Source organism: Monodelphis domestica, chromosome 7 (genome assembly GCF_027887165.1).
Source record: "Monodelphis domestica isolate mMonDom1 chromosome 7, mMonDom1.pri, whole genome shotgun sequence".
In the NCBI taxonomy this organism is placed as follows: domain Eukaryota; kingdom Metazoa; phylum Chordata; class Mammalia; order Didelphimorphia; family Didelphidae; genus Monodelphis; species Monodelphis domestica.
In genome coordinates this window covers 54,450,116-54,471,997 of record NC_077233.1, presented here as the reverse complement: position 1 = coordinate 54,471,997, position 21,882 = coordinate 54,450,116, and the positions used below count along the sequence as shown (strand labels likewise).

The 21,882-nt window shown below is 40.0% G+C and overlaps 1 protein-coding gene and 1 pseudogene across 7 annotated transcripts in view; one reads left to right on the top strand and one right to left on the bottom strand.

Moving 5' to 3' along the window:
- Positions 1-21,882, bottom strand: part of ATG7 (autophagy related 7) — a 235,602-nt gene that overhangs the window by 157,908 nt on the left and 55,812 nt on the right. For all 7 annotated transcript variants that reach the window (XM_056804664.1, XM_056804663.1, XM_056804665.1 and 4 more), the window contains 4 exons: positions 16,408-16,602; positions 11,259-11,459; positions 10,644-10,759; positions 8,772-8,847 (listed from right to left, as the gene is read on the bottom strand). In XM_056804664.1, the coding sequence (XP_056660642.1) occupies positions 8,772-8,847; positions 10,644-10,759; positions 11,259-11,459; positions 16,408-16,602 (588 nt within the window). The remainder of the gene's footprint in view (positions 1-8,771; positions 8,848-10,643; positions 10,760-11,258; positions 11,460-16,407; positions 16,603-21,882) is intronic.
- On the top strand, positions 17,450-18,696 carry LOC130455361 (solute carrier family 25 member 16-like; annotated as a pseudogene).

Sequence of the window (21,882 nt, the reverse complement as noted above, 5' to 3'; positions counted from 1 at the left end):
TTACTTAATGTCCTTAATGGCAGAGTCAGATCTAGGACTGAAGGCTCTCTCTTTTACGTCATACATGGAAGGAATTATCTTGGTGCAGTTCAAAGCCCACTTCCTTCTTACAGCAAGTCCCCAAATTAATCATTCAGTCAGAGTAAAGTGGATCAGTCATGGCACATAAATAAGGATATAGAGACTATAGTAATTTTGGGAGGGAGGGCACAAAAAGCTGTGTGGGAGGAGAAATCATAAAAGGTCTCACAGAGGTGTTCATTGAGATGAGTCTTGAGGGATATAAGTAATCAAAATGGCACAAGTGAAAAGAAATACTTGATTTTAGGCCCAAGGGGCAGCCACTGCAAAGGCTCCGAGCTGAGATGGCACATGGTGTGTAAAGGATAGCAAAGGCCATTTTGGCTAGACCACAGAGTCTCACGTATAATCACTTATCAGCCGAAAAGCAGTTTAGGACCAGGTTGTGAAGAGTTCTCAATTCCACACAGAGGTATTTGTTTAATCCTTAAGGCAAATTGGGGACATCAGAGTTCGGTAAATTAGAAGAGTGTCATGGTCAGACCTGTACTTTAGGAAAATCATTTTGCTAGCTAAATGGAGAATGGGCTAGAGTAAGTAAGGAAACTAATCAACAGTCTATTATAATAGTCCAGGCAAGGGGGAACGAGGGCCTGAACTAAGGCAGTAGCTATGCAGTGAGAGAGAAAGGGGTGGGATGGGACAGACTTCTTCTGGAAGAACAAACGACAACATCTGGTAACTGAATGGATGTGTCAGTTGAAGGAGAGTAAAGGGTTAAAGATCACATCAGGGTGGTAAGAGGAGGGATATGAAAGGACACCTGGAGGAAGGGAGAATTTCAGAGAAACACGTCTTTCAGATGTGCTGAGTTTGAGATGTCTGGGAGATCCAATGTCCAACCAGCAGGTAATAATGTGGGGATGAAGCCCCGGAGAGAGACGGGGGCTAGACTCAAACACATCCTAGCTCTCTGTATGGGAATTATAATTAAGTCCATAGAGGCTACAAAAATCACAGTGCTAACTGATATAGATAAAGAACCATCAAAAGAGAGTTGAAGGAAAAGGAGGAAAGGATGCCTCGAGAGATGGGGATCATAGAATCCCAAGGAGCATCCAGATCCAAATCACCTCCTTTCCTCTACACCTCCAAGCTCGTGGCTTCATCAGGTTCCCAATAGAAGATCAGGTCAGAGTTTACCCATCTGTGCAGTGGGGCAAGTGCTAGGCCAAGTGTTAGAAACCTCAGGCTCAAGCATCAGAGCCAAGGCTCCCCTCATGCCAGAGGAGAAGGGTGAGTCACTCTGGCTCAGCCTCAGTTTCCAGAACACTAACTATTGCCTGTTCTGCCTGTCTGACAGAGAGTAGGATGGGTGCAGAGAGAAGGGAGAAAAGAAAGCAAAATGAAGAGAAATAAAGTGAAAGAAGAAATGAAATGTGGGGAAGCCAGTTGGCACAGTGAATAGAGTACCAGGCCTGGAATCAGGAAGAACTGAGTTCAATTCTGCCCTGAGATCCTTACTAGCTGGGTAGACTCTGGGAATATCATTTAACTCTTTTTGCCCCCCCAAAATGTTTTAAAAAGGAAGGGGCAGCTAAAGAAAAGAAATATCAGTACCCGAACAGGTTCCAAGTACTTTTGATTATCAATTAATAAAAAAAATGAGAAAAAATATAATTAATCCTCCGACTTTTTATACCTGATTAGGCAGCATTTACAGCTATGACAACTAGAGCTATCAGTTTAAGACCAAAGTCCATGGCTACCTCTTGAAGCAACTTAAAATTCAAGAGAAAAAAAATAAAATTACATAAGCAGGTATATACATGTGTATATGAGCATGCATGTGTGTGCATACACATACACACACACCTGTAACCTACTGACTTAACTTTACAGTAATTTCTTGGAGATATGATAATATTTCTGGGGGCCTAGAGTTCACATTAATACAAACCAACCCCCAATGTAAGATGAATCTTGGCTGAAAAAAGGGGTTTTAATTAAGTTTAAGGCCAAAATGGAAAAGTTTGCTATTGTGCAATCACAAGCAAACCACAGGGCTCCCTCCTTCACAAAACAGCACCAGTTCGGATCACTGTTCCACAAAGCACTAAATCAGTAATGGAGAGAAAAGCCAAGATCCAGTTGGCTTTGGGCCTCACCTATCATTTCAAGAAAAGTTAAGAGAATTAAGTCAGTCCTTGACTTTGGCATTCTTTCAGTTAGTTCTATCCCAACAAACTCCTGCTCACCTCCATTCTGAATTTCAATTCAGTTTTCCAACTTCTTTCTTATGAGAATAAGTGGGATCTCACATTTTAGCCAGGATTGTTTTATCAGCTAATCACACAAAGTGTTTGGATTCTTGCAATATATCAATTTTCCTAACTGGAAAAGTCATGCATAGATCCTTTAGGGATATTTCCTGATGTATACAGAAGCCCTTGCCTTCACAAGCTGATCAACAGAACCCTTCTTCCTTCTCAGTGGTCTCCCCAATCTCCTCTCCTAGGTACCCCTAATGAATTTTGCTAGGACTCCATAAGCCTTGGACTACTTTAGGAGGTAAGTATCCCTTTTCTTGAGTGAATTAAAAAATAATTAAGAAGTCAAAGGCTCAAGGATTTTAAAATAGAAAGGACCTCAGAAATCTTCATCTAGGGGAAGTAGGTCCTCTATTAGACAACTAGTGGAAACATGGATTGGAACAAACTTTTTTAAAGAATGATCTGGCACAAAGCTAACTGTGCTCTCTGATTCAGTGATTCCATTGCAACAGACTAAGAGTCAACCTCAGCCTCAGTTTCCTCATCTGTAAAATGGGGATAATCACAGAATTGTTGTAGTTAAATTTAAAATGCTTTGCAAAGTTTAAAGCATATTATAACTATTTGTTGTCATTATGCAGATAGGAATATAATCAAATGGGGGAAAGAAGCATCTGCACAGAAACTTTTTCAGATGCTTTATCTGGGAAACTGAAACATTGCAAACAATCTATGTCTGGTGACTAGAGAATAGTCAGATAAATTATGCTATGTTAATTTAAGAGAATGCCATTGTGTCATAATAAATACAAATATAAGCTATGCAAAGAAATATCAAAGGACTTGGAGTGATACAAAACAAGTCAGAAAGATAAGAATACAAGTAGATAACTACATATATAAAACATAAGAAAAGGAACACTCCTTTGTAGATATACAAACGGATTACAAACTGGTTACAGAATAAATTAATAAAGGTAATTTCTTGCTAACTTACTACCTAGGAGAATGTAAACAGTTTAGATTTAAAGGTTTTATTGGGAGAATCAACATTTTTATTTTTGTAGGTTGTTTTAAAGTTAAAACTAAAAAACAGCCGTGATGAATCTTCTATATTCTATTTCAAAATATTTATTGTGTGCTTCCTATGCACTAGGAACCCTACTAGGCACTGAAGATGCAAAAACAAAAACAAAAGTCACTGCCCTCAGATTCCATGCAAAATCCCTCCTGGTCCAGCTGAGAGATTCCCTAGTTCCTTGGTAATTACACCCCCCCACCACCCCACTCCCCATCCTCGATCTCAGAAACTAGACCCTGCTTATCAGCTATGGCTTTTCTCTGTTTTCCAAGAATGAGCTAAGCCTTTGAACTAAATCCACTGAATCAAAGAACGGAATGAGACGGAGGTCATCTAGCTAATTCTCATATTTTACTGCCTGGGAAACCGAGGAGCAGAAAGTTTAAATAGCTTGCTTGAAGTCTTATAATTAGTTTTGGAATTTCAGTTAGAACTTAATTCTTTCTAGTCCCATCCTAGTCTAGCCTATAGATCTTTGTCTCGCAGTTCCTTCTAGGAAGTAGGAACAAAAAGTTCTTCCTGTCTAGTTCCAGTTATATCAGACAGCCCTCTGGCCTAAATACCACCCCCCCCCAAAAAACATTTTTGTCATAAAATGAACAACTACTAACAAAAATGAACAAAATGGGGGGGGGGGGTGAGAAATTATGCCTAAAATAAAACTAAGCAGTTTTAAAACTGAAACTATACCAGAAGAAAAATAGAAACTTTAATAAGAAATCTCATTTGCTCTGTCTCCTTTCTATCTGTGAATTTAGAAAAATTTTCTTTTTTTATTGAGCTTTGTTTGGTATAGTTCGATGCTTTTTTATAATGTTTTATACAGAATAAAGCTTTATTATATGTACGTCTTTTTCTGACTCTGTTCTCTTCCATCTATACCACTTCATGCAGGTCTAATATTTCATATTCATCATTTTTAATCAAAAATATGTTCGCAGAATTTAGAACCAGAATGGATTTTAGCAATCACCTACTTCAGTCCATTGCTGGAGCAGCCAGGTAGCTCAGTGGATAGAGAGCCAAGCCTGGAGTCAGAAGGTCCTGGGTGCAAATCTTGCCTCAGATACTTCCTAGCTTTGTGATCCTGGGAAAGACACAACTCTAAATGCCTGGTCTTTACTGCTCTTCTGCCTTGGAACCAACATATAGTCTTGATTCTAAGACAGAAGTTAAGGTGTTTTATTTTAAAATAACTCATTTGAGTTTAACAATACTCCTGAGATACTTGGACTTTTCCCCTTCTTAATAAAGTGAGAAGATACTGCAAAGTCTAGAAGATAGTCCTGGTTGTAGGACCACTGGGTCAAAGGGACTATGTTTTGTAACTGACTGCATATTGCCAGAGCCCTCCAGAAAGATTGCATCAATTCACTGCATCACCAACAATGTAACAGCTCGCCTGTTTCTCCAGAGCCTACTATAATGGAATTTTACCATAGTACTAATTTTATGAATGTCAGATGGTATTTTAAAAGTTGTTTTAGTGTGTATTTCTGTAATTGGGAGGGTTTGAACAATTTATCAAATGATTAACAATTTATGTTTCTTCAAAAACTGTCTGTTTATGTCTTTTATAACCATTTATCTATCCATTGCCTCACAGAATCATGGGCATTATGATGTTGAGTTGGAAGGGACCTGCGTGGTCAACTAGTCCAACTCTTTCCTTGTATGGATGAGGAAACTGAAGTCCAGAGAATATAAGGAATTTGTCCAGGGTCTCAGATCAAGCTGAGATTCAAACCCAGCTTGATTCCAATCTCAGCCCTCTTTGGCTGGTGTCATGCTGTACCTATATGTGATGGAGAGGGGATATCCAAGCTTTATTCTAATATACAGTTTCTTCTTTTTTTCCTCACCCATAACATCTGTTGATAGCACCATCTTCCCAGGTACCAAGTATCAAAAATTTAGGAGTCATCTTTGACTCTTCCTTTTCTTCTTCTCCCATATCTGGTTGGTTGCTGAGTTTTGTCCTTCTCTCTGCTCCCTCCTACTCAATTCTATTATCCTTGTTTAGGCCCTTAGTATTCCTCTCACAGATGACTGCAAGAAACTACATGTGTAAGAGCTACTCCTCCAAGTAACATTTAGGATCCTTCAATAGCCTACAAAGGTGCCAGAACACGTATCTGTAACTTGACTTCCATGAGTATCCAGAGCAATTCATCAGCAAACATTCTAACATTTGGGTTACAAATTCTCACTAAAGTTATGAAAAGCATGTTCTGGTCTCCAGGAAGCCAGCCATAGCCCAAGAACCAGAACAAGACAACATTTTGGAAACAAGAATTTTTTGTTTTATAAGGGTTGGCATGTTTAATTATCCTAAAGAAAGGATTAGGTAGAAAATAATCTCTCTGTTAGTGCCTATGTAAAGAATCTAATGCCTATGTAAGAGGAGCAAAGTCTAAGGAGCAGTGCATTTCTTTTTTCTTGATTTAACTGCTTTGCTACTCAATAAAAGAAAAAATAATATAAATTAACTTCATTAAATTAGGAGCCTAAATGAAAACTCTCCCCATTTGACCAATCTACAAATGAATCCATTTCTTTTTATATTAAGTCCCAAAGGCAGCATGGCATGGTGGGAAAACTAAGGAACTAGAAGACGTAAGTTCAAGTCCTGGTTCTCCTATTTTGTATCTGTATGATCTTCAACTTTCTCAGTTAGAAAATGGGCATAACAATCCCTGCCCTAACTAACTACTCTCCAAGTGATATTATGGAGATGAAATGAGACAATTCTTTGAAGGCTCTTTGTGACCTATAAAGCATTACACAAACATAAGCTATTGTTAATAATATGGAAGAATTATTGCCTAGAGAAACTAAGAAACTTTGCCCAAATTACACAATGAGCCATTGGGGCCCTTGTAACATTCAGCTCGAGAAGATCCTATTTATAAAACATCCCATCCCACAGAACACAATCAACAATCTTTCAAGAAAAAAGACAAATGAGGCCCAAGAACCAAAGCTGTTTATACTGTATCCATGGCCATATTGTACATAAAGTACATGACGAGAAGATAATAAGTACCTCTCTAACAGGAAATCATTTGTCCCAAAGACCCAGGGAAAGTAGAAAAAAAGTATTGAGCTTGGATCAAAATATTGCAACACAGCTCAGTGTTATTGTGGAAATGATGTTCCTCTAATCACAGTAATTGCATAAACTGATGAACTCTACTTAAAAAAAATTCTAAGTCCTAAATGAAGACACAAAAACTTGATTAATTTATAAGGTTCTTTGTAGACTTTCCTTTTAGAACAAGGCTAAAAATAAAAGCTCAAATCTTTCAATAACATAAGCAAGCAATTACACAAGTGCTACAACCCTCTCCATATATGGCTGCTTGTCTTCAGTCTTTAAAAAGGCCAAATGAAGTGATGACCAACTACTAAAATAATCTTTCAGAAACAAGAAAGGGAGAAACGAGGGGGAGTAAATGAATGGCAAATCACTATGGAGCAAAATGGGACAAATAACACTGAGTAAGACTAGCTGCTATAATGCTTTGAAAATAAGGATTCTTAAATTTTGATATGATACACTGATTTCTCCCTTCTGAGCTAGGCCATGAAAAAACCATAATTATAGTAACTTAACATAAAATACAGAAAGGAGGAAACTAGTGTTGGACTATGATTGAAAATTTAATCAAGGTCATTTGCAGTTAGGAAATGTGGGAAAGATGGAAAGGAAAGATGTGGGCACATCTCTCAAGGTCACCAACAAGGGGAAATAATGCATGTCAAAATAAGCAAGGTGGCTTGAAATAAGACCTTGGAGTATGGGTCAATGCCTTATCTGCTCACCTACTTAAATGTTAATTATAGTATCTAGTTTGTCCTACTGAAATATATGTTTGCAGAAGAAATTTGATAGGATTAGCTTCTTGCTATTAAACAAAGCCAACCCTGTATGAGGCAATGTGGTGTATATATAAACCAAATTTGTCTGAAATAGGCAACTCAGCTTCTATTCCTCATGAATAAACCCTCATCAAGTCACTCCTTCTCTCTAATCTTGCTTCCTGTCTCTATTTGTTGTTGATGGAACTGTGAATTGGATCCAACCTTCCTGGAAAAGGATTTGGAATTATTTGAGAAAAGTTACTAATTTTGACCCAGCAACTCCACTACAGGACAAAACAAAAGAATTCATATATAACAAAAATTCAAAGCAGCACTTTTTGTGGTGACAAAAAGCTACCAACAGGATGAGTACACTAAGACTGGGCAAAGATTTAACAAAATGAGACAGATGAATGAAATGAGATGGTATACCTCTGCAAGAAACCAAAAATATGAAGAATTTAGAGAGACATGATCAGACATATGCAATGTAAACAAAATTAGAAGAATAATACATATATAATGGCTATAATAAAGGTAATAAAAAGGTACCTTGGGATAGCTGCTCTGGAGTGGAATGGATCAAGGGGTCTGACCTATTTTAGCAATTTTACTTACAAATGGATTCAGAGGAAATGAAAAGATTTAATATTGAACCCTTAAGTAAACAGAATCAGGAAAACAATATATACAATAATGGAAATGGAAAGAATACAAAAAATAAAGAAAAATCGAACCCTAATCAAAACTGAGTGCTATAAAATGATGATGATCAAATGTGGTCTCAAAAAAGAGATAAAAATGTACCAGAGGTGGGGGTTTGGGTATGTAATATTGCTTATAATGATGAATTCTTTTTCTCTATATCTGTTAGTTTTGCAGAACTTTTCTTTTCCTTTTTTTAAATTTTTTGTTATGGAAGATGGAGCTCAAGGAGGGAATGTGATACAACAGGAAGAAGAGGTGGTATTAAAAAGATATCAATAAAATTTTATTTGAAAAAATACTGAATCCAGATGTGATTCACAAAAATCAAGGGAAATTTTTTACTTTAAACATAGCAGAAGGGACAACAGAAAAGATAATACAACATTTACTGAAATTTTCTATTTTGCCCTACAAAAGGCTACACTTACAAGACCCTTCCAAGCCTACTTTCTACAAAGCCATAGGGACTTTTCAGTCATACCATAGACTTCTTAGTGTTTACACTTTCAGAAAAAGTTAGGCTCTGCTCAAAATAATTTTATATTTGATAAGTGAGTCAATATGCTAAATACTAGGTGAATTACCTAAGTGATTTTTTTTATGATTCCCATGAATTCTTTATCTAAAGTAGACCTTCTAGGTGGTCATAAATTCCCTTTCCCTGGAGGTCTGGGGCAATTCTCCACTCCCACCCTCAAGGGACAATAATTGGTCTTAGAGTTTGGGCTGGGCCAAAGTGAATTGCTGGAAATGACCCAAATCGCCTTTCCCTTGCATCACTGGGCTCAGGTCCAACATTTTTACTTTATTTCCAAATCACTAACCTGATGAGGCACAAGCCCAAGTGAAGTGGGAGGTTCATTCATGCGGTCATCACTGCTACTAGCAACAGCATAGCCCCTGGGAAAAAGAAATAATCAGAGCCACTCAAACGGTACCAGTTTATACTTAACAGATGTGAAGATGATCCAAAAGGTGAGTCATGTGACTTTTAAAGGGTGACCATGAGGATCTTTATATGCAGCAGGGAAGAACTCATTCCTCCCCAGTCAAATGGCCTTGTTTAAAACATCATCTTTCTTAAAACACAGCATAAATAGACCCCAAAGAGAAGTCTACTGCTGAAAGGATTTTTCAATCCCCCATTTCATAGACTGATAAAATAAATACTCCCCAGAGGAAAAAGAAATAGATTTGTGGACACCAAGTAGGCAGAAACCCTGAATCATTCCTTCCTAAAAAATATGGCACATGGCTTATGCCACTAAAGAAATGTATCAAAGGACCTTTGCTTTACTCATGACCAACAGAAAACATCATCTGGAGATGGTCAGACTAATAGGGGAATAAACTAACAGTGTCCTCTCAAATCAAAATACTCTCAATCAGGAAGCTGTCACAGACTCAGCTTGGGCTGAGGAATAAATGATTAAAAAAAAAACTAAAAAGATTGAGACAGAGAAAAGCTACTCACTGACCTGAACCCCTCCAACCCTTTCAACCATTGCCTACTGAATAGTTTCTGCACTCATCCTGATTTTTTTTTGTTAGTGTTTAATAAGAATTAGAACTAATCCATTCTTTTTAGCTGTTTGAAAAAGCTCTGACCTGCACCTCAATCATAGAATACTTGTTTATTTTCAGGGACTTTCATAAAAATTGGGGTAAAATATTATGAAGATTTGTTTTTCCTATAATTCACTCATCATAGTCTATGGCCCAATTATGAGTGTTGGCTCAAATGCAATCTGCTTTGTCTATCTGTGATATGGGAGGCCAGTCTTTGCCCATGTGTTAAGAAAATCTTTACAGAGATTTAAAAACAATGCAGTGATAGAATGCAATGCATGATAATAAATCACACTTCATTTTATTTTATTGTTCCTAAGCCTGAAGCTGCAGTTTTTCTTTTGAGTTCAGGCAGATTCTCTCTGACAGATCATAGATGGGCTGACCAAGCACTACTTAAACATGATATTGTCCTTGGACAGTAAAACACACACCAAGGATTCTCAACCTAGAGGTTATGGAACCCCAGGGGCCAGATAGTTATATTAAAAAAATATCCATTAAAAAGGAAACATACCTTGGGAAGATGATAAATATCTTTAATATGTGTGTATAGATATGTTATATCATCTATTGCCAGACTTCAAAATATGTAAATGCTATTGTAATTAATAAAATACAAGTTCATTTGTAAAATAAAGCATTATTAAATACAAAGTAGCTCTCTGTCACCATGTATTTTCTCAATCAACAGACACTAATAAAAAAATTACAACCCCTGGAGGCCTCCAAATGGTCTGAAGTTAAAACAATATTATCACATTTTTTTTAATTTTAGGAAGGACTGATAAAGGATCTGCATCCTTTATAGGTAGGCTACTAACAAATCCCAGGCAAACATGAACAACAATCTTTCAGCCCAGCTATTCCTTCACCCTTGAGTTTTATAGGAGCACTTGAGGTGCTTAATATTGGCAACATTGACACAATAGCATATATTCTTGTTGATCCCAGGGTTTCCAAATCTCTTCTCTTGGGAGAGAAGTCAGAGTGGATTTCTCGAGTACAGAATGTAAGGATTAAGAAAACTTTTAGAAAAGTCAGGCTAACAAAAACCAGGCCCTCTCCCTCCTAGGCTAAAGGGAAACTTGTCTACAAAACCCTTGTCTACAGAAAAGCTCACTCACCCTTCTGGATGCTGTAAGACTGAAACCATCAGCTCTACTGCCAGGGAACCTGCGATCATGGCCAGGCCTGGCCGGCTCACAGTGCACTGCTGGTCCAGGGTACGATCTCTGGTTGACTATCAACAAATATCAAAGTTTGTTACATAGTGAGGAGAGTTCTATTCCTCCTAATCCCTAGCCAATAGATTGAGGCAGGTGACATAAAGAGGAGCTTCTCAAATATCACTGACTTTTACATGACAGAACAAAGTAGTGATCTTCAAGGTGCCTTCAGTTCCTTTCATCCTCCCAACATTCCCCTGACAGCCAGTTAGAAGGAGAACTTTTTCAGAATTCAGGGCTCCTTCCTCTCAAACAAAGGTTCTATCACTAAAGCCCACGCCAAAAAAGAATGTTCCAAGAGCTTCCTGATCATTTTTTATTTAGATAGCTTGTCTGAGTGTTAATATTGGTTTTGTACAAGATTTCATTGACAGGTCCGTGCTGCCTCTGCAGGAACAGGATGGGGTGACACCAAGCCAGACATAATTATTTGTAAAAGGTCAAAACTATGTTGACATGGATGAGAGGAGATCTGGTCATATGAAACAGGCCGAAAGGAAAAGGTCTACTTACATCCCCTGGTGCCACAACGTCATTGCAGAAATAGCAGCCAAGTTTGTAGCCAGGGATGTTAGAAAAGAGGGATGATCCGAGGTCAGCTGAGGCATTGATGTGGCCAGGATGCAGGTCCCCAGCTCCCTGTTGTCTGGCCTTCTTCAGTCCATGTCTCATGACGACGAACGTGTCAAATCCCAAAGCAGCATTGATGACCAACTAATGGTTTCCAGAGAGAGGGAAAAACATCATGGACATGTTTAGGAGAGGCTCCTAGAAGCAAGTGCTGAGTCTGGGGCACAGTACCCAGCAAAGGTCTGGGAGCCTCAATCAGCATCACTGGCTCAACTTCTGCAGGGGTCTTTTAAGTGGTTTGCAGCTTCCTCACAGCTACCTCAGGGACTGCCCTAAAGCCAGTCCACCAGTTCTGCCCCTTCCTCAATAAGTTCCAGGCATTCCTAATTGCCTCTAGCACCAACTCTAAATGCTTCCTTCATCTCCTACCTGGTCCCTTACCCATGACGCCCTCCCAGGCACTGGCAGCCACATGGGCCTGCTCACTGCTCCTGCTGCCTTTTCCCTGGCCATCACCCATATGCTGCTCCCAATGCTCTTTCATACCCTCCTCCACTTCTCTGAGTGCCTCTGTCTCCCTTGGAAACTCAGCTCTAGGGCCACCTTCTCCAGGAGGCCTCCCCTCAAATGTTCTCTACTGTTTCTTCTATGTGCATTTTGTATGCATACACCGATGCACTCATTACCCTCACTGGAATGTGAGAACAAGGATTGTTTTCTATTTTTCTTTGTATCCTTAATTCTTAACTCCCATGTCTACACATGGTGAGCACTTAATAAATGTTTTCTGGTTGATAGGTATTGAGCCTGAGCTTGTGCTTTCACTTATTTCTATAGGCCCTCTACCAATGCAGGCTGGGACTCTCTCTGTAATGGGGCCCTGAGAGGTTAAGTAACTTGGCGAGTGACAAAACTAGAATGGTAACAGAGGTAGGACTGGAACTCAAGTCTTTTAGTTTTCAAACCTGGCTCTCTATCCACTATCCTGGCAGCCTGGGAGAGTAAGAAGGCAATACAATCAGCTTCAGTTTCACTGTCTATAAAATAGGGACAATAACACCCCCTAATTCAAGGGTTGTTCTGAGTGTCAAGAGAGATGATATGAAATTGAAAGATAGAAGATTAATACTAGTTTGTTGAGTGAATAAAATACATTTAAGCAGATGGATCTTATATAAATTTAGAGAAGATCTTAAGAGATTAAAAATGCTCTTTATAGAAGTCATATCTGGGTATTTCTACCTTCTAAATGCCACATCACAGGCTGTATTCCATCAGATTTGTTCTGTTTTAGAAATATTTGCATGAAGCTTCAGACTAAGCCTACAAGGTGTCCCGAGAGTTTATCTTGTTCACATAATACAAGAAAGCCTTTTTCACTGATAATTTACTTATTCTCTTTAGTCTCAATATAGCCAAACATTGTTTAGGTTAGAAAGGAGGCTGCCTGATGACCAGCTCTAGCCTCCTGGCTCTCAGAAGCATCACACAGTTAGCCAAGGGGGTCCTAGATGATATTTAAATAAACCAAATGGTGACTTCTTAGCAAGCCCATCTCATTTCCATGCAGAATTATTCTTTTTGCCCCCTCTTTCCACAAAGAATAAATACTCCCCTTCCTTGCTTTCTCTTTCTAGGGGCTATTATAGCTTTTATATGTGTGCTTACAGAAGGGCTGTCTTAGATAGGAATGTTTCAGAGGGCAGAGCCTCCATTTTACTCACTTACCAAGAAAACTGCTTAACCCTCACTTTGGATGATGCAATCCTTCAGCCATCCATTCTCCTATTTTTGAAGCTTCAAATCCCCTGAAAGTCCATTAGCCACAAGAAAGAGGAGCAGAAATATACTCCTAAGGATAGCTTTTATGGCAGCAGCCAGAACTTGCTCTGCCTGAAAACTCATTTACTGAGTGCAAAGTCACCATTTTTATTTCTTTTGACAGTAAACAACATGAATTGGTAGTGCTGAGTAAAAAACCCAAACATATCTGGAAAGGAAGAACTCTGAATATGAGGTTGGGTGGAGGGTAAGGACACCACAAGACTCACTTGGAAAAATCACTGTAAGGACACAATGGGGAAAGAGGGGGCAACAGGGGAATGGGTCATCTCTAGTGAGCGTGTGTGCAAAGTGATCTGGATAACTGAAAGAAGAGTAAGTCCCAGCCCTGCCCTCAAGGGGTCTGTAATCTAGTCATATCCGTGTGTGTGTGTGTGTGTGTGTGTGTGTGTGTGTGTGTGTGTGTGTGTGTGTGTGTTCGTTCCCAGGCAAGGGTACCAAACACTGCCAAGACAACCTGTAGCAAGTAGAGAAATTCAGAAGAGGCAAGGGCCCTCCTGGAGAGGCTGTTTTTAGAGGTTTGGTTCCTAGAGAAGATGGGTCTTGAAGGGCAATTAGGGATTTGAGAGCCAAGGAGGAAAGTCAGGGATGTTTCTGGGGTAGGAAACAATGGGAGGAGAATGGAACCCGAATAAACAAGGCCCGTTCAGAGGGAAACAGAGCAGCTAAGCTTGGGCTAGGGGTATGTAGGTTGTGAAGAAATAAGGTCTTTGGGGCACTGGGGCCAAATCCTCGTGGATCACTGAACACCAGACTACAGAGTCTGGGTGGATCATGTAGGGAGGAGGGATACATGGAAAGAAATGCTTAGCTCCTCTACTGATGGAACCCTCCATTAACCTGAAGAGCAGGTTTTTCAAAGGATTAAGATAAAGACAATGTCAAGGTGACTGCCCAATCTGTGGCTTGAAGGGTGTTAGGGCAGGCCCAGGTGGCTGCTTGTTCTGAAGAGAACAGCCCTTCCTGAAAGAGGCTAGGCTTACCAGTTTTACACAGGTGGCAAGTGAAGAAAGCTACTGGCAGGGAAAGCTTGTAATCTTGTTAAAACACTTAGTTATCATCTTTCGTATACTTTTTTTTTTTAATCTGCACTAAATTAGCCTCTGAGCTGTAAGAGTGAATCTGTATTCACCCCACAAAGCAATGAGGGCAGAATTTACCCTCATTTCCTCCCCACCCCAAGGCTTCAGTTTCCAGGTGAGAAAATAATTTTCCAAAGCAGAAACAATGTTGAATTCTAATTTCCTTTGGATGATCAGATTTTAACATAAAGTCAACATCCTTATTATTGTTACTGAAACAAATGACCAGATCTTGGTTTATTAAGAATGTCTTTGCTCACACTATAGGTGCCAAGACCTGTGATAGTCAGTAATAAATAGCGAAGTTAAACGGAACTTTGGACCCATAGAACTGTGTGGAATCCCAATGCACAGAACTGAAGTGATTAGCTCTAGAACACAGCAGCTACCCTGACAAAAGTAATGAAATAGTGTTTCCAAACTAAGAGGTCCATGAGAGGCCAAGAGAGGCTCAGTTGGCCCTGGGTCCAAGGGTCATGAGCAAAGAGATGGATAGAATGGCCAAATGGCTGAGACCAAAATCTGTAAAAACCTCAGCTTCCTAATTACTGCCCATTCACAAGCCTCCTCATTCTGTCACTCCCTTTTTCTTTATTTTTCTTTCTTCACTTCTCAAAAGAACTCTTTAAAACCTTTTCATAGTGCTTCCATTCTCTACTAATTTCAGGGGTAGAGGATAGGTCATTACTTATTTTTAAAAGCTGCTGACTTTCAAAATTCCTTGTGTGGTATCACTTCAAATCCTTCAAAAACAGAGAACTGCTAAGATCTAATGAGTGAATTTAACAAAACTATGCCACCCTTGAAAGATCCTCCTGGTAACCCAATATTCAGCCACCTATTTAAACTTCATTCTCCTCAAATCTTTTAATCAAAAACCCACAAAAACCCTTTGATCCAGCCATACCACTGCTGGGTTTGTACCCCAAAGAGATAAGGAAAAAGACTTGTACAAAAATATTCATAGCTGCGCTCTTTGTGGTGGCAAAAAATTGGAAAATGAGAGGATGCCCTTCAATTGGGGAATGGCTGAACAAATTGTGGTATATGTTGGTGATGGAATACTATTGTGCTGAAATGAATAATGAACTGGAGAAATTCCATGTGAACTGGAATGACCTCAAGGAATTGATGCAGAGTGAAAGGAGCAGAACCAGGAGAGTGACTTGTGGCACAATCAAATGTAATGGACTTCTCTATTAGCAGCAATGCAATGACCCAGGACAATCCAGAGGAACTTAGGAGAAAGAACACTATCCACATTCAGAGAAAGAACTGTGGGAGCAGAAATGCATTAGAAAAATATACGATCAACCATGTGGTGTGATAGGGATGTGATTAGGGTTCTGATGTTAAAGAATCACTCTATTGCAAGTATAAATTACATGGAAATATACAGGTTCTGAACAAAGATACATATATAACCCAATGGGAACTGCTTATTGGCTTTGGGTGGGGGAAGGGAATGGGGAAAGAATCATGAATGATGTAACCCTGGAAAAATATTCTAAATAAAAAAAGAAGAAGCCACATGCCAGTCATGTAATGCAGAGATGGCAATGGGCTCTGTTTTGTGGAACCTCCTAATCTAAGACAAACTATGAAAAAAAAATACAGCTAGAGGTAAATGATACAAATAAAGCCAACCCTCAATTATAAACCCTAATCAGGGCTCTTCTCCCTTCAACCGAGATTCCTCTCTTTTGCAGTTGTCCCTGGAATCTTACAATTTGAGGGGGATAACACTGCTGGGAAGGACCTGGGAGGAATTGGGGACCCGTTTTCCGGTGTTTTTTGGAAAATGAAATGAGTTTTCACATGGAAACTGTTATAAGTGCTAGATGGTTCTGCATGACTAAGAATGTTCTAGTTTGACAAATTATGGGTTAAATAGACTTTATAAGCTATTCTGGGAGCCTATTCACCATTCATAACATAGCTTCTATAAGAAAATGTGTTCTGAATTTTTAAAAAGTGACCTGCAAACTGTTGGATCAGAACCTAGTTGTAAGTTGGGGCGTACCTATACACAAATTAAATGAGCAGAGTATTTATACGTGGGTTTGTTTTGTTTTGTTTTTTAAAGAAAAGAGGCCAGAATGCAGAGTGGAGTGGGGAGTAAAGAGCAAGGCACTCTGTCATCATGCCATATGTGGCACATACCATACCTTCCTCTTGCTTGCTGCAATGACGGCAGGAAGCCATCGGCTTTCCCTTGTGTCCATCAAAAGGAAAATCACATCATGGTCCCCGATGAGCTTCTCAAGTTGTTCCACATCTTTTTGGGCTTGTTCCATGGTGACATTGGAAAAGTTCACGGGATGCCCCGGCATGGGGATACTCATGTTAAATCCTGCAGCATTCTAAGGGAACACCCAAAAGCATTTTATGTCTGAAGCAAATACAAGAAGACTTCTGCCCAAAGATACTTCTGTGGGTCTGCCTTGCTCCCCTAACCCTCACTAGTAGCACAGGATGATGGCCCAAGAGAGGCACAGGGATACTCTCCTCATGCTATGCCCTAGATAGTGTGGAGCTTTGCTACTTTCTTGGTAAAACAATGACACATGTGAAGCTTATCTTTGGTACCCTAGCACTCCTCCCTGAACCCACTCTCTTTACAATTCAAGTATTCAGTCATTAAGAAAAATGAGGACTATAAAGGGTTTGGGAGGGTATTCAAATTATTCTGAAATGCTAGGTCATGACACTTCCTAAATCATGCCTAAGACTATTTCCAACCCATAGAATCAGAGAGTTAGAATAGGGGGAGCTAGGTGGCTCAGTACATAGAGAGCCAGGCTGAAGAGACAGGAGGACCTGAGTTCAAATCTAACCTTAGATACTTCCTAGTCCTAGTCGACCAGACTCTTTCTTCTAAAAGGAATAAGGAAAAGGAACCCATAGGCAGAAATAGGGCAAGTCACTTAACCCCAATTGTTTAGCCCTTATCACTCTTTTGCCTTGGAAAAGATACTGAGTATTGATGCTAAGAAGGAAGATAGAAGTTTTAAAAAATAGGTAAAATATTAAACAATGATAATGGCACCGTACAAGACTCTGAATAAGTGATATGGAAGGGGTACAGATAACAGATGCTACAGGAATTCTGGAGAGAAAGATAATTTCTGGGAGTGGTAAGGCAAAGGTAGAATCTGAGTGTTTGGGCCAACAAGACTAGGTAGAGCCTACAAAAGTTGGGGGTCCGAAATGGAGGCTCACTCTCCTGAAAGGAAGAAGGAAATGTAACATATAGGGAAAAATAGCCAGAGAATCTGACATGGTCACTAAGCACTGAAGGAAAAATATCACATGAGATTTTTCTCTATGGCTTACTTCTGACCAACCTATTCCAAAGTCACTCAGGGCTACTTCCCCTAAAAGGGCACATATAAGGAGCCCAGGGGCCTCTGTCCAATCCCTGGGCATATAACAACTTAGACACCAAAATCTGGGGCTATTGGTAGTCCTGGTAGAATTGGATGGCTCCCAAATGGACCTCACACACATGTGTCCTGGCTCTGAATGAAGGGGGCACACAATCTCTCTACATCCATTGGCATGATGCCAATAAATTATAGTGAAGGAGGCTCCCTGAGAGCTTTGTGAGCTGTCTTTATTCTAAAATTTAAAAATGTATCTGGGGCCAGAGGAGCAGAGCTGGGAGTCAAGATACTATAACAGGCACATAATCACCATTACAAACATTTAGGAATATTTTCTGCCTTGTGTGCTGCCCCCAAAAAAAGGGTCTCTTGGATTGTATAAAGGAAATAGAGCAATAATGATTAGATTCTTCCCATATGGTGCAATTATAAAAAGTTAATTAACACCAAACATGGGATTTCTGGACATGTACATTGGCTAATGACTGGCTCCATGGCAGGCACAGCAGTGGTCATTTGTACTTAACCACTTAATGTGGTTAGAGTTCGCCTGGCATTCCAGGTGAAAGGAGAACACACATACACAAGAATTTTTCATGCATTCAAAACATATTATGCAAAGGAAGGTGGCTTTTGTGAGTTTTACAGAGGATCGATGCCTACTATTATAGGAATGGCTCCCTATGCAGGAGTTTTTTTTTTGTTTGTTTGTTTTTTTACTTTAGGTACCTTAAAGAACATTGGTCTCTCTCACACTCCTACTTTGCTTGGAAGACCTTCATTAGACAACCCTAATGTCTTAGTTTTAAAAACACGCATTAACTTGCTTTGTGGTGGCATTGCTGGAGCAATAACACAGACAATATATTATCCACTTGATGTAACTCATCTTCCAATGCAATTGGGGACTGATCTCCCAGATTCTGAAATGTGCTTTACAATGTTGAAGACACCATGGAATTCACAGGACTGTATCGGGGCCTGTTTCTGAACTAGATTTACTGCATTCCCTTATAAGCTGTGGCGTTTACAACCTATGAATTCATGAAGCGATTCTGGCAACTGAACTAAATTCATGTATTCTATAAGATTGTGCAGGGATGCATGCATGTGCGTGTGCACACTGTGATAGAGGCTGGCACTAGAGAAAAAGTGCCAGACTGAAGAGTATATGAAATTGATCACCTCAACAGGGGAGGGGCCCCAGGAGTGAATTTCCTGAGGAGAGAAGACTGGCTGGAAGAGCAGTGAGGGTCTCTCCGTCTTGAGACATCCAAGAGAGAAGGTGGATAAAGACTTTCTCCTGAGGGTTACCCATTTTTCCTGCTGGTAACTGGAAATCTTTTCCCCCAACACTTCCCAATTAAAGGGACTTTCTGAAGAGAAACCTGAACAGACTTTACCTCAACTCCTGCTGCCCAGGGGTGAGTCAACCTGACTTTTTCTCCAGGGGGGCTCAGGCTGCCAAGGCCCGAGTTCCCCCCAAAATTGAGGAGGGAGGAAAAGGGTTTAGATAGACAGGTACCATCTTTCCCCACTTTCCTTTTCCCAATCTCCCCTGCCCGTTATTCTTTTTGTATTACCTGATTGAGTTAACATTAAAAGTTATCTGTTCCAAAAAAAAAAAAAAGTTATCTGTTCCCCAAGCTGAGTGTGAGCAAACTGATCAAGGGGAGACCTTTTGGTCTCGAGTAGTGGAGGGGGGACAAGAGGGACAAGAGCGAATTGAGGAGAGCAGCTTTAACTAAGGAGGGAAGGCAGAAGGGAGAAAACCTTCAATACCCCCTCTCCTCTCTCTGAGCCAATCTATTACATCTGCTGAATCCCCTGTACCCTGCTTTGTGGTAAAGTAGGGAGTTCTCTCCTTCCCCCTCTCCATACCAAAGACCCAATCCTTCTCTTGAGGTACATTTCCTTCCCTTTTTTTCTTTTTTTTTTTAAACAACACATAGAGTTACAGTGTGGAGGGGAGGGGAATTACTGGAAATGGAAAATTACTCTGTCATGGCAATCTCTGGTTCTTGACTACTTGATTTTTTTTTTAAGCCCAAAACCAGAAATGCTTCCTTTAGTTTTTTGATGTCATAATTTGTGATTTCTTGATATGAAACATATCCTTAGGCTGACTGGTTGTTTTATTAAGTTAATCAATTTCATTAAAATAAAGGGTCCAAGAGAAACTAGTGAAAGATACATTGGTGTCTATTCATAGTTTTCTGAGTTTTATCATGTTCTTCCAAGCTTTTATTAGTAATCATAGCATGAGAAATCACAGGCTTATGCTAGATTTAATTTAAAATTATGCTGGATTTTTAAATGAACTGAATTCATTTTGGTTTTTCACTGGATTTAATAATTTGTGATTATTGTAGCAAGAATTTATGCTGAAATTTTATCTTGCTCATCTTGGGACAAGTCAGTACTGAAAGGGTGATGCTTTGGTAGTAGCAAAGTTGGAGGTGGTGGTGACTGATATCTTGTCTAAATCAATACAATGAACCATGGGTTAAAAATGTCATTTTAAAATAAAATTTTGAATGTGAAAAAAAAAATGATTGGGGAAGCAGAAGTCAGATGGAGTTCTGGCAAGGGGGAAATGATGTAAGCAAAGTAAAAAATGTAAAAAAGAACTGTTAAGAGTTTTCTTAATCTCTTTTTCTCTTAAGAGGCAAAGGAGCAAAAAGATTTTAGAGTAAGAGCCCCCTGCTGTGCAGGCTGGCAGTTGATGACAGTTAGGAGACTGGCTGAGAGTTGGTAGGTGAGTTGCAGGCAGTTAGAAAGGGCTTTTGTCTCTGGGTTCCCTGGATAGCAGGAGTGTCTGTCTGTGTCCCTGAGACAAACTGGCAGTTGGAAAAATAACTGACAGCAGGTAAAGAGAAAATGGATTTAAGGAGGTGGAAGGTGATTAATGCTTATTGATTAACTTAGATAAGTAGTTAAGATAGTGAGTAAATTCTTAGACAAACAGAGTAGGTAGGTAGGGCAGGCTTGGCCTGGCAAAAGAAACTGCCCTGGGAGGCAGACGGATTTAGGGTTTTTTAGAAATTTTAGTTAGGATTAGGATCTTAGGTATAGGTATAAGAGTTCTCTCACTTTCCTCTTTCTATTTCCTATCCAAAGTTTCCTCAAATTAAACTGTTTTGTGTTTTACCTAAATGCTATCCTAACTTTTGTTCAAAATCCTACCAAACCCTTCACAGCCTAAAATGTTTTAGAAGTATAAAGCAGGGAAGCAAGGTAGCTCAGTAGATAGGGAGGCAGGTTAGAGTCAAGAGGTCCTGTGTTCAAACTTGGCTTCAGACACTTCCTAGTTGTGTGACCCTGGGCAAGTCACTTTACCTCCACTCCCCAGCCCTTACTGCTCTTCTGCCTTGGAACCAATATAGAGTACTGATTCTAAGACAGAAGATGAAGGTTTAAAAAAGAACCCCAGGGCACCAGTGCTGGAAGGATAATCTAGTCCAAGGTCCTCAATTTCCAATCAGGAAACAGAAGTGCAGAAAGGAGCCTGTTCTAGGTCCTACAGTGACCACCACATTGCACAGGTCCAGTCGTAGGCCTGGATCTCCCCTTCCCAGGCCAATTGGCACCAGAGGCTATAATTGCTTTAGCCCGAGCTCCTCAAGGCTAAGGATGTCTCGACTGCCACCTTCTATATTCCCATCAGCATTTGTCTCATGGCTGGGCATAGGGGAGTTGCTCAGCAAATAATTATTAAACTGGATTAATTCTCTTCTTAGTGGACTTAAAAAATAAACAGAAATGCAGAGGCAGCATTTCCCAAAAAAACTGTATCAAAGTGGAAGGCTTTGGCTTGAGGGATGGAAGCTGGAAGGCCTCTTAGAGATCATTTTTTTTTTGCTCACTTATAGAAAGAGCTAAGAAGAACGCCTGCCTGGCAGAGGTGAGGTGAGGACAAGAAAAGAAAAGGGCTGTCAAGTGCTCTGCAAACCTGGGGTACATGGGGGAGTGCGACGAGGACCTACCTCAATGATGACAGAGAGGGAAACTGAAGGCTAGAAAAGGCAGACTGGGCTCAGGAGCTTGCAAAAGACCATGCACTGAGCACATTCCCACCCAGAACAATCCCAAAGGGTCCTTTCTCTTATGGCCTTCTGCTGAATAGAAAGACGCGATGGCCCCATGAACAGAGAGGAGAGAAACTGGCCTCAGCATTCCAGGTCTCAGCCCCAAGTGGGGAGATGGCCTCAGGTCCCCCACTATGACTCCACGCTATATCAGAATCTTCAGGAGGCC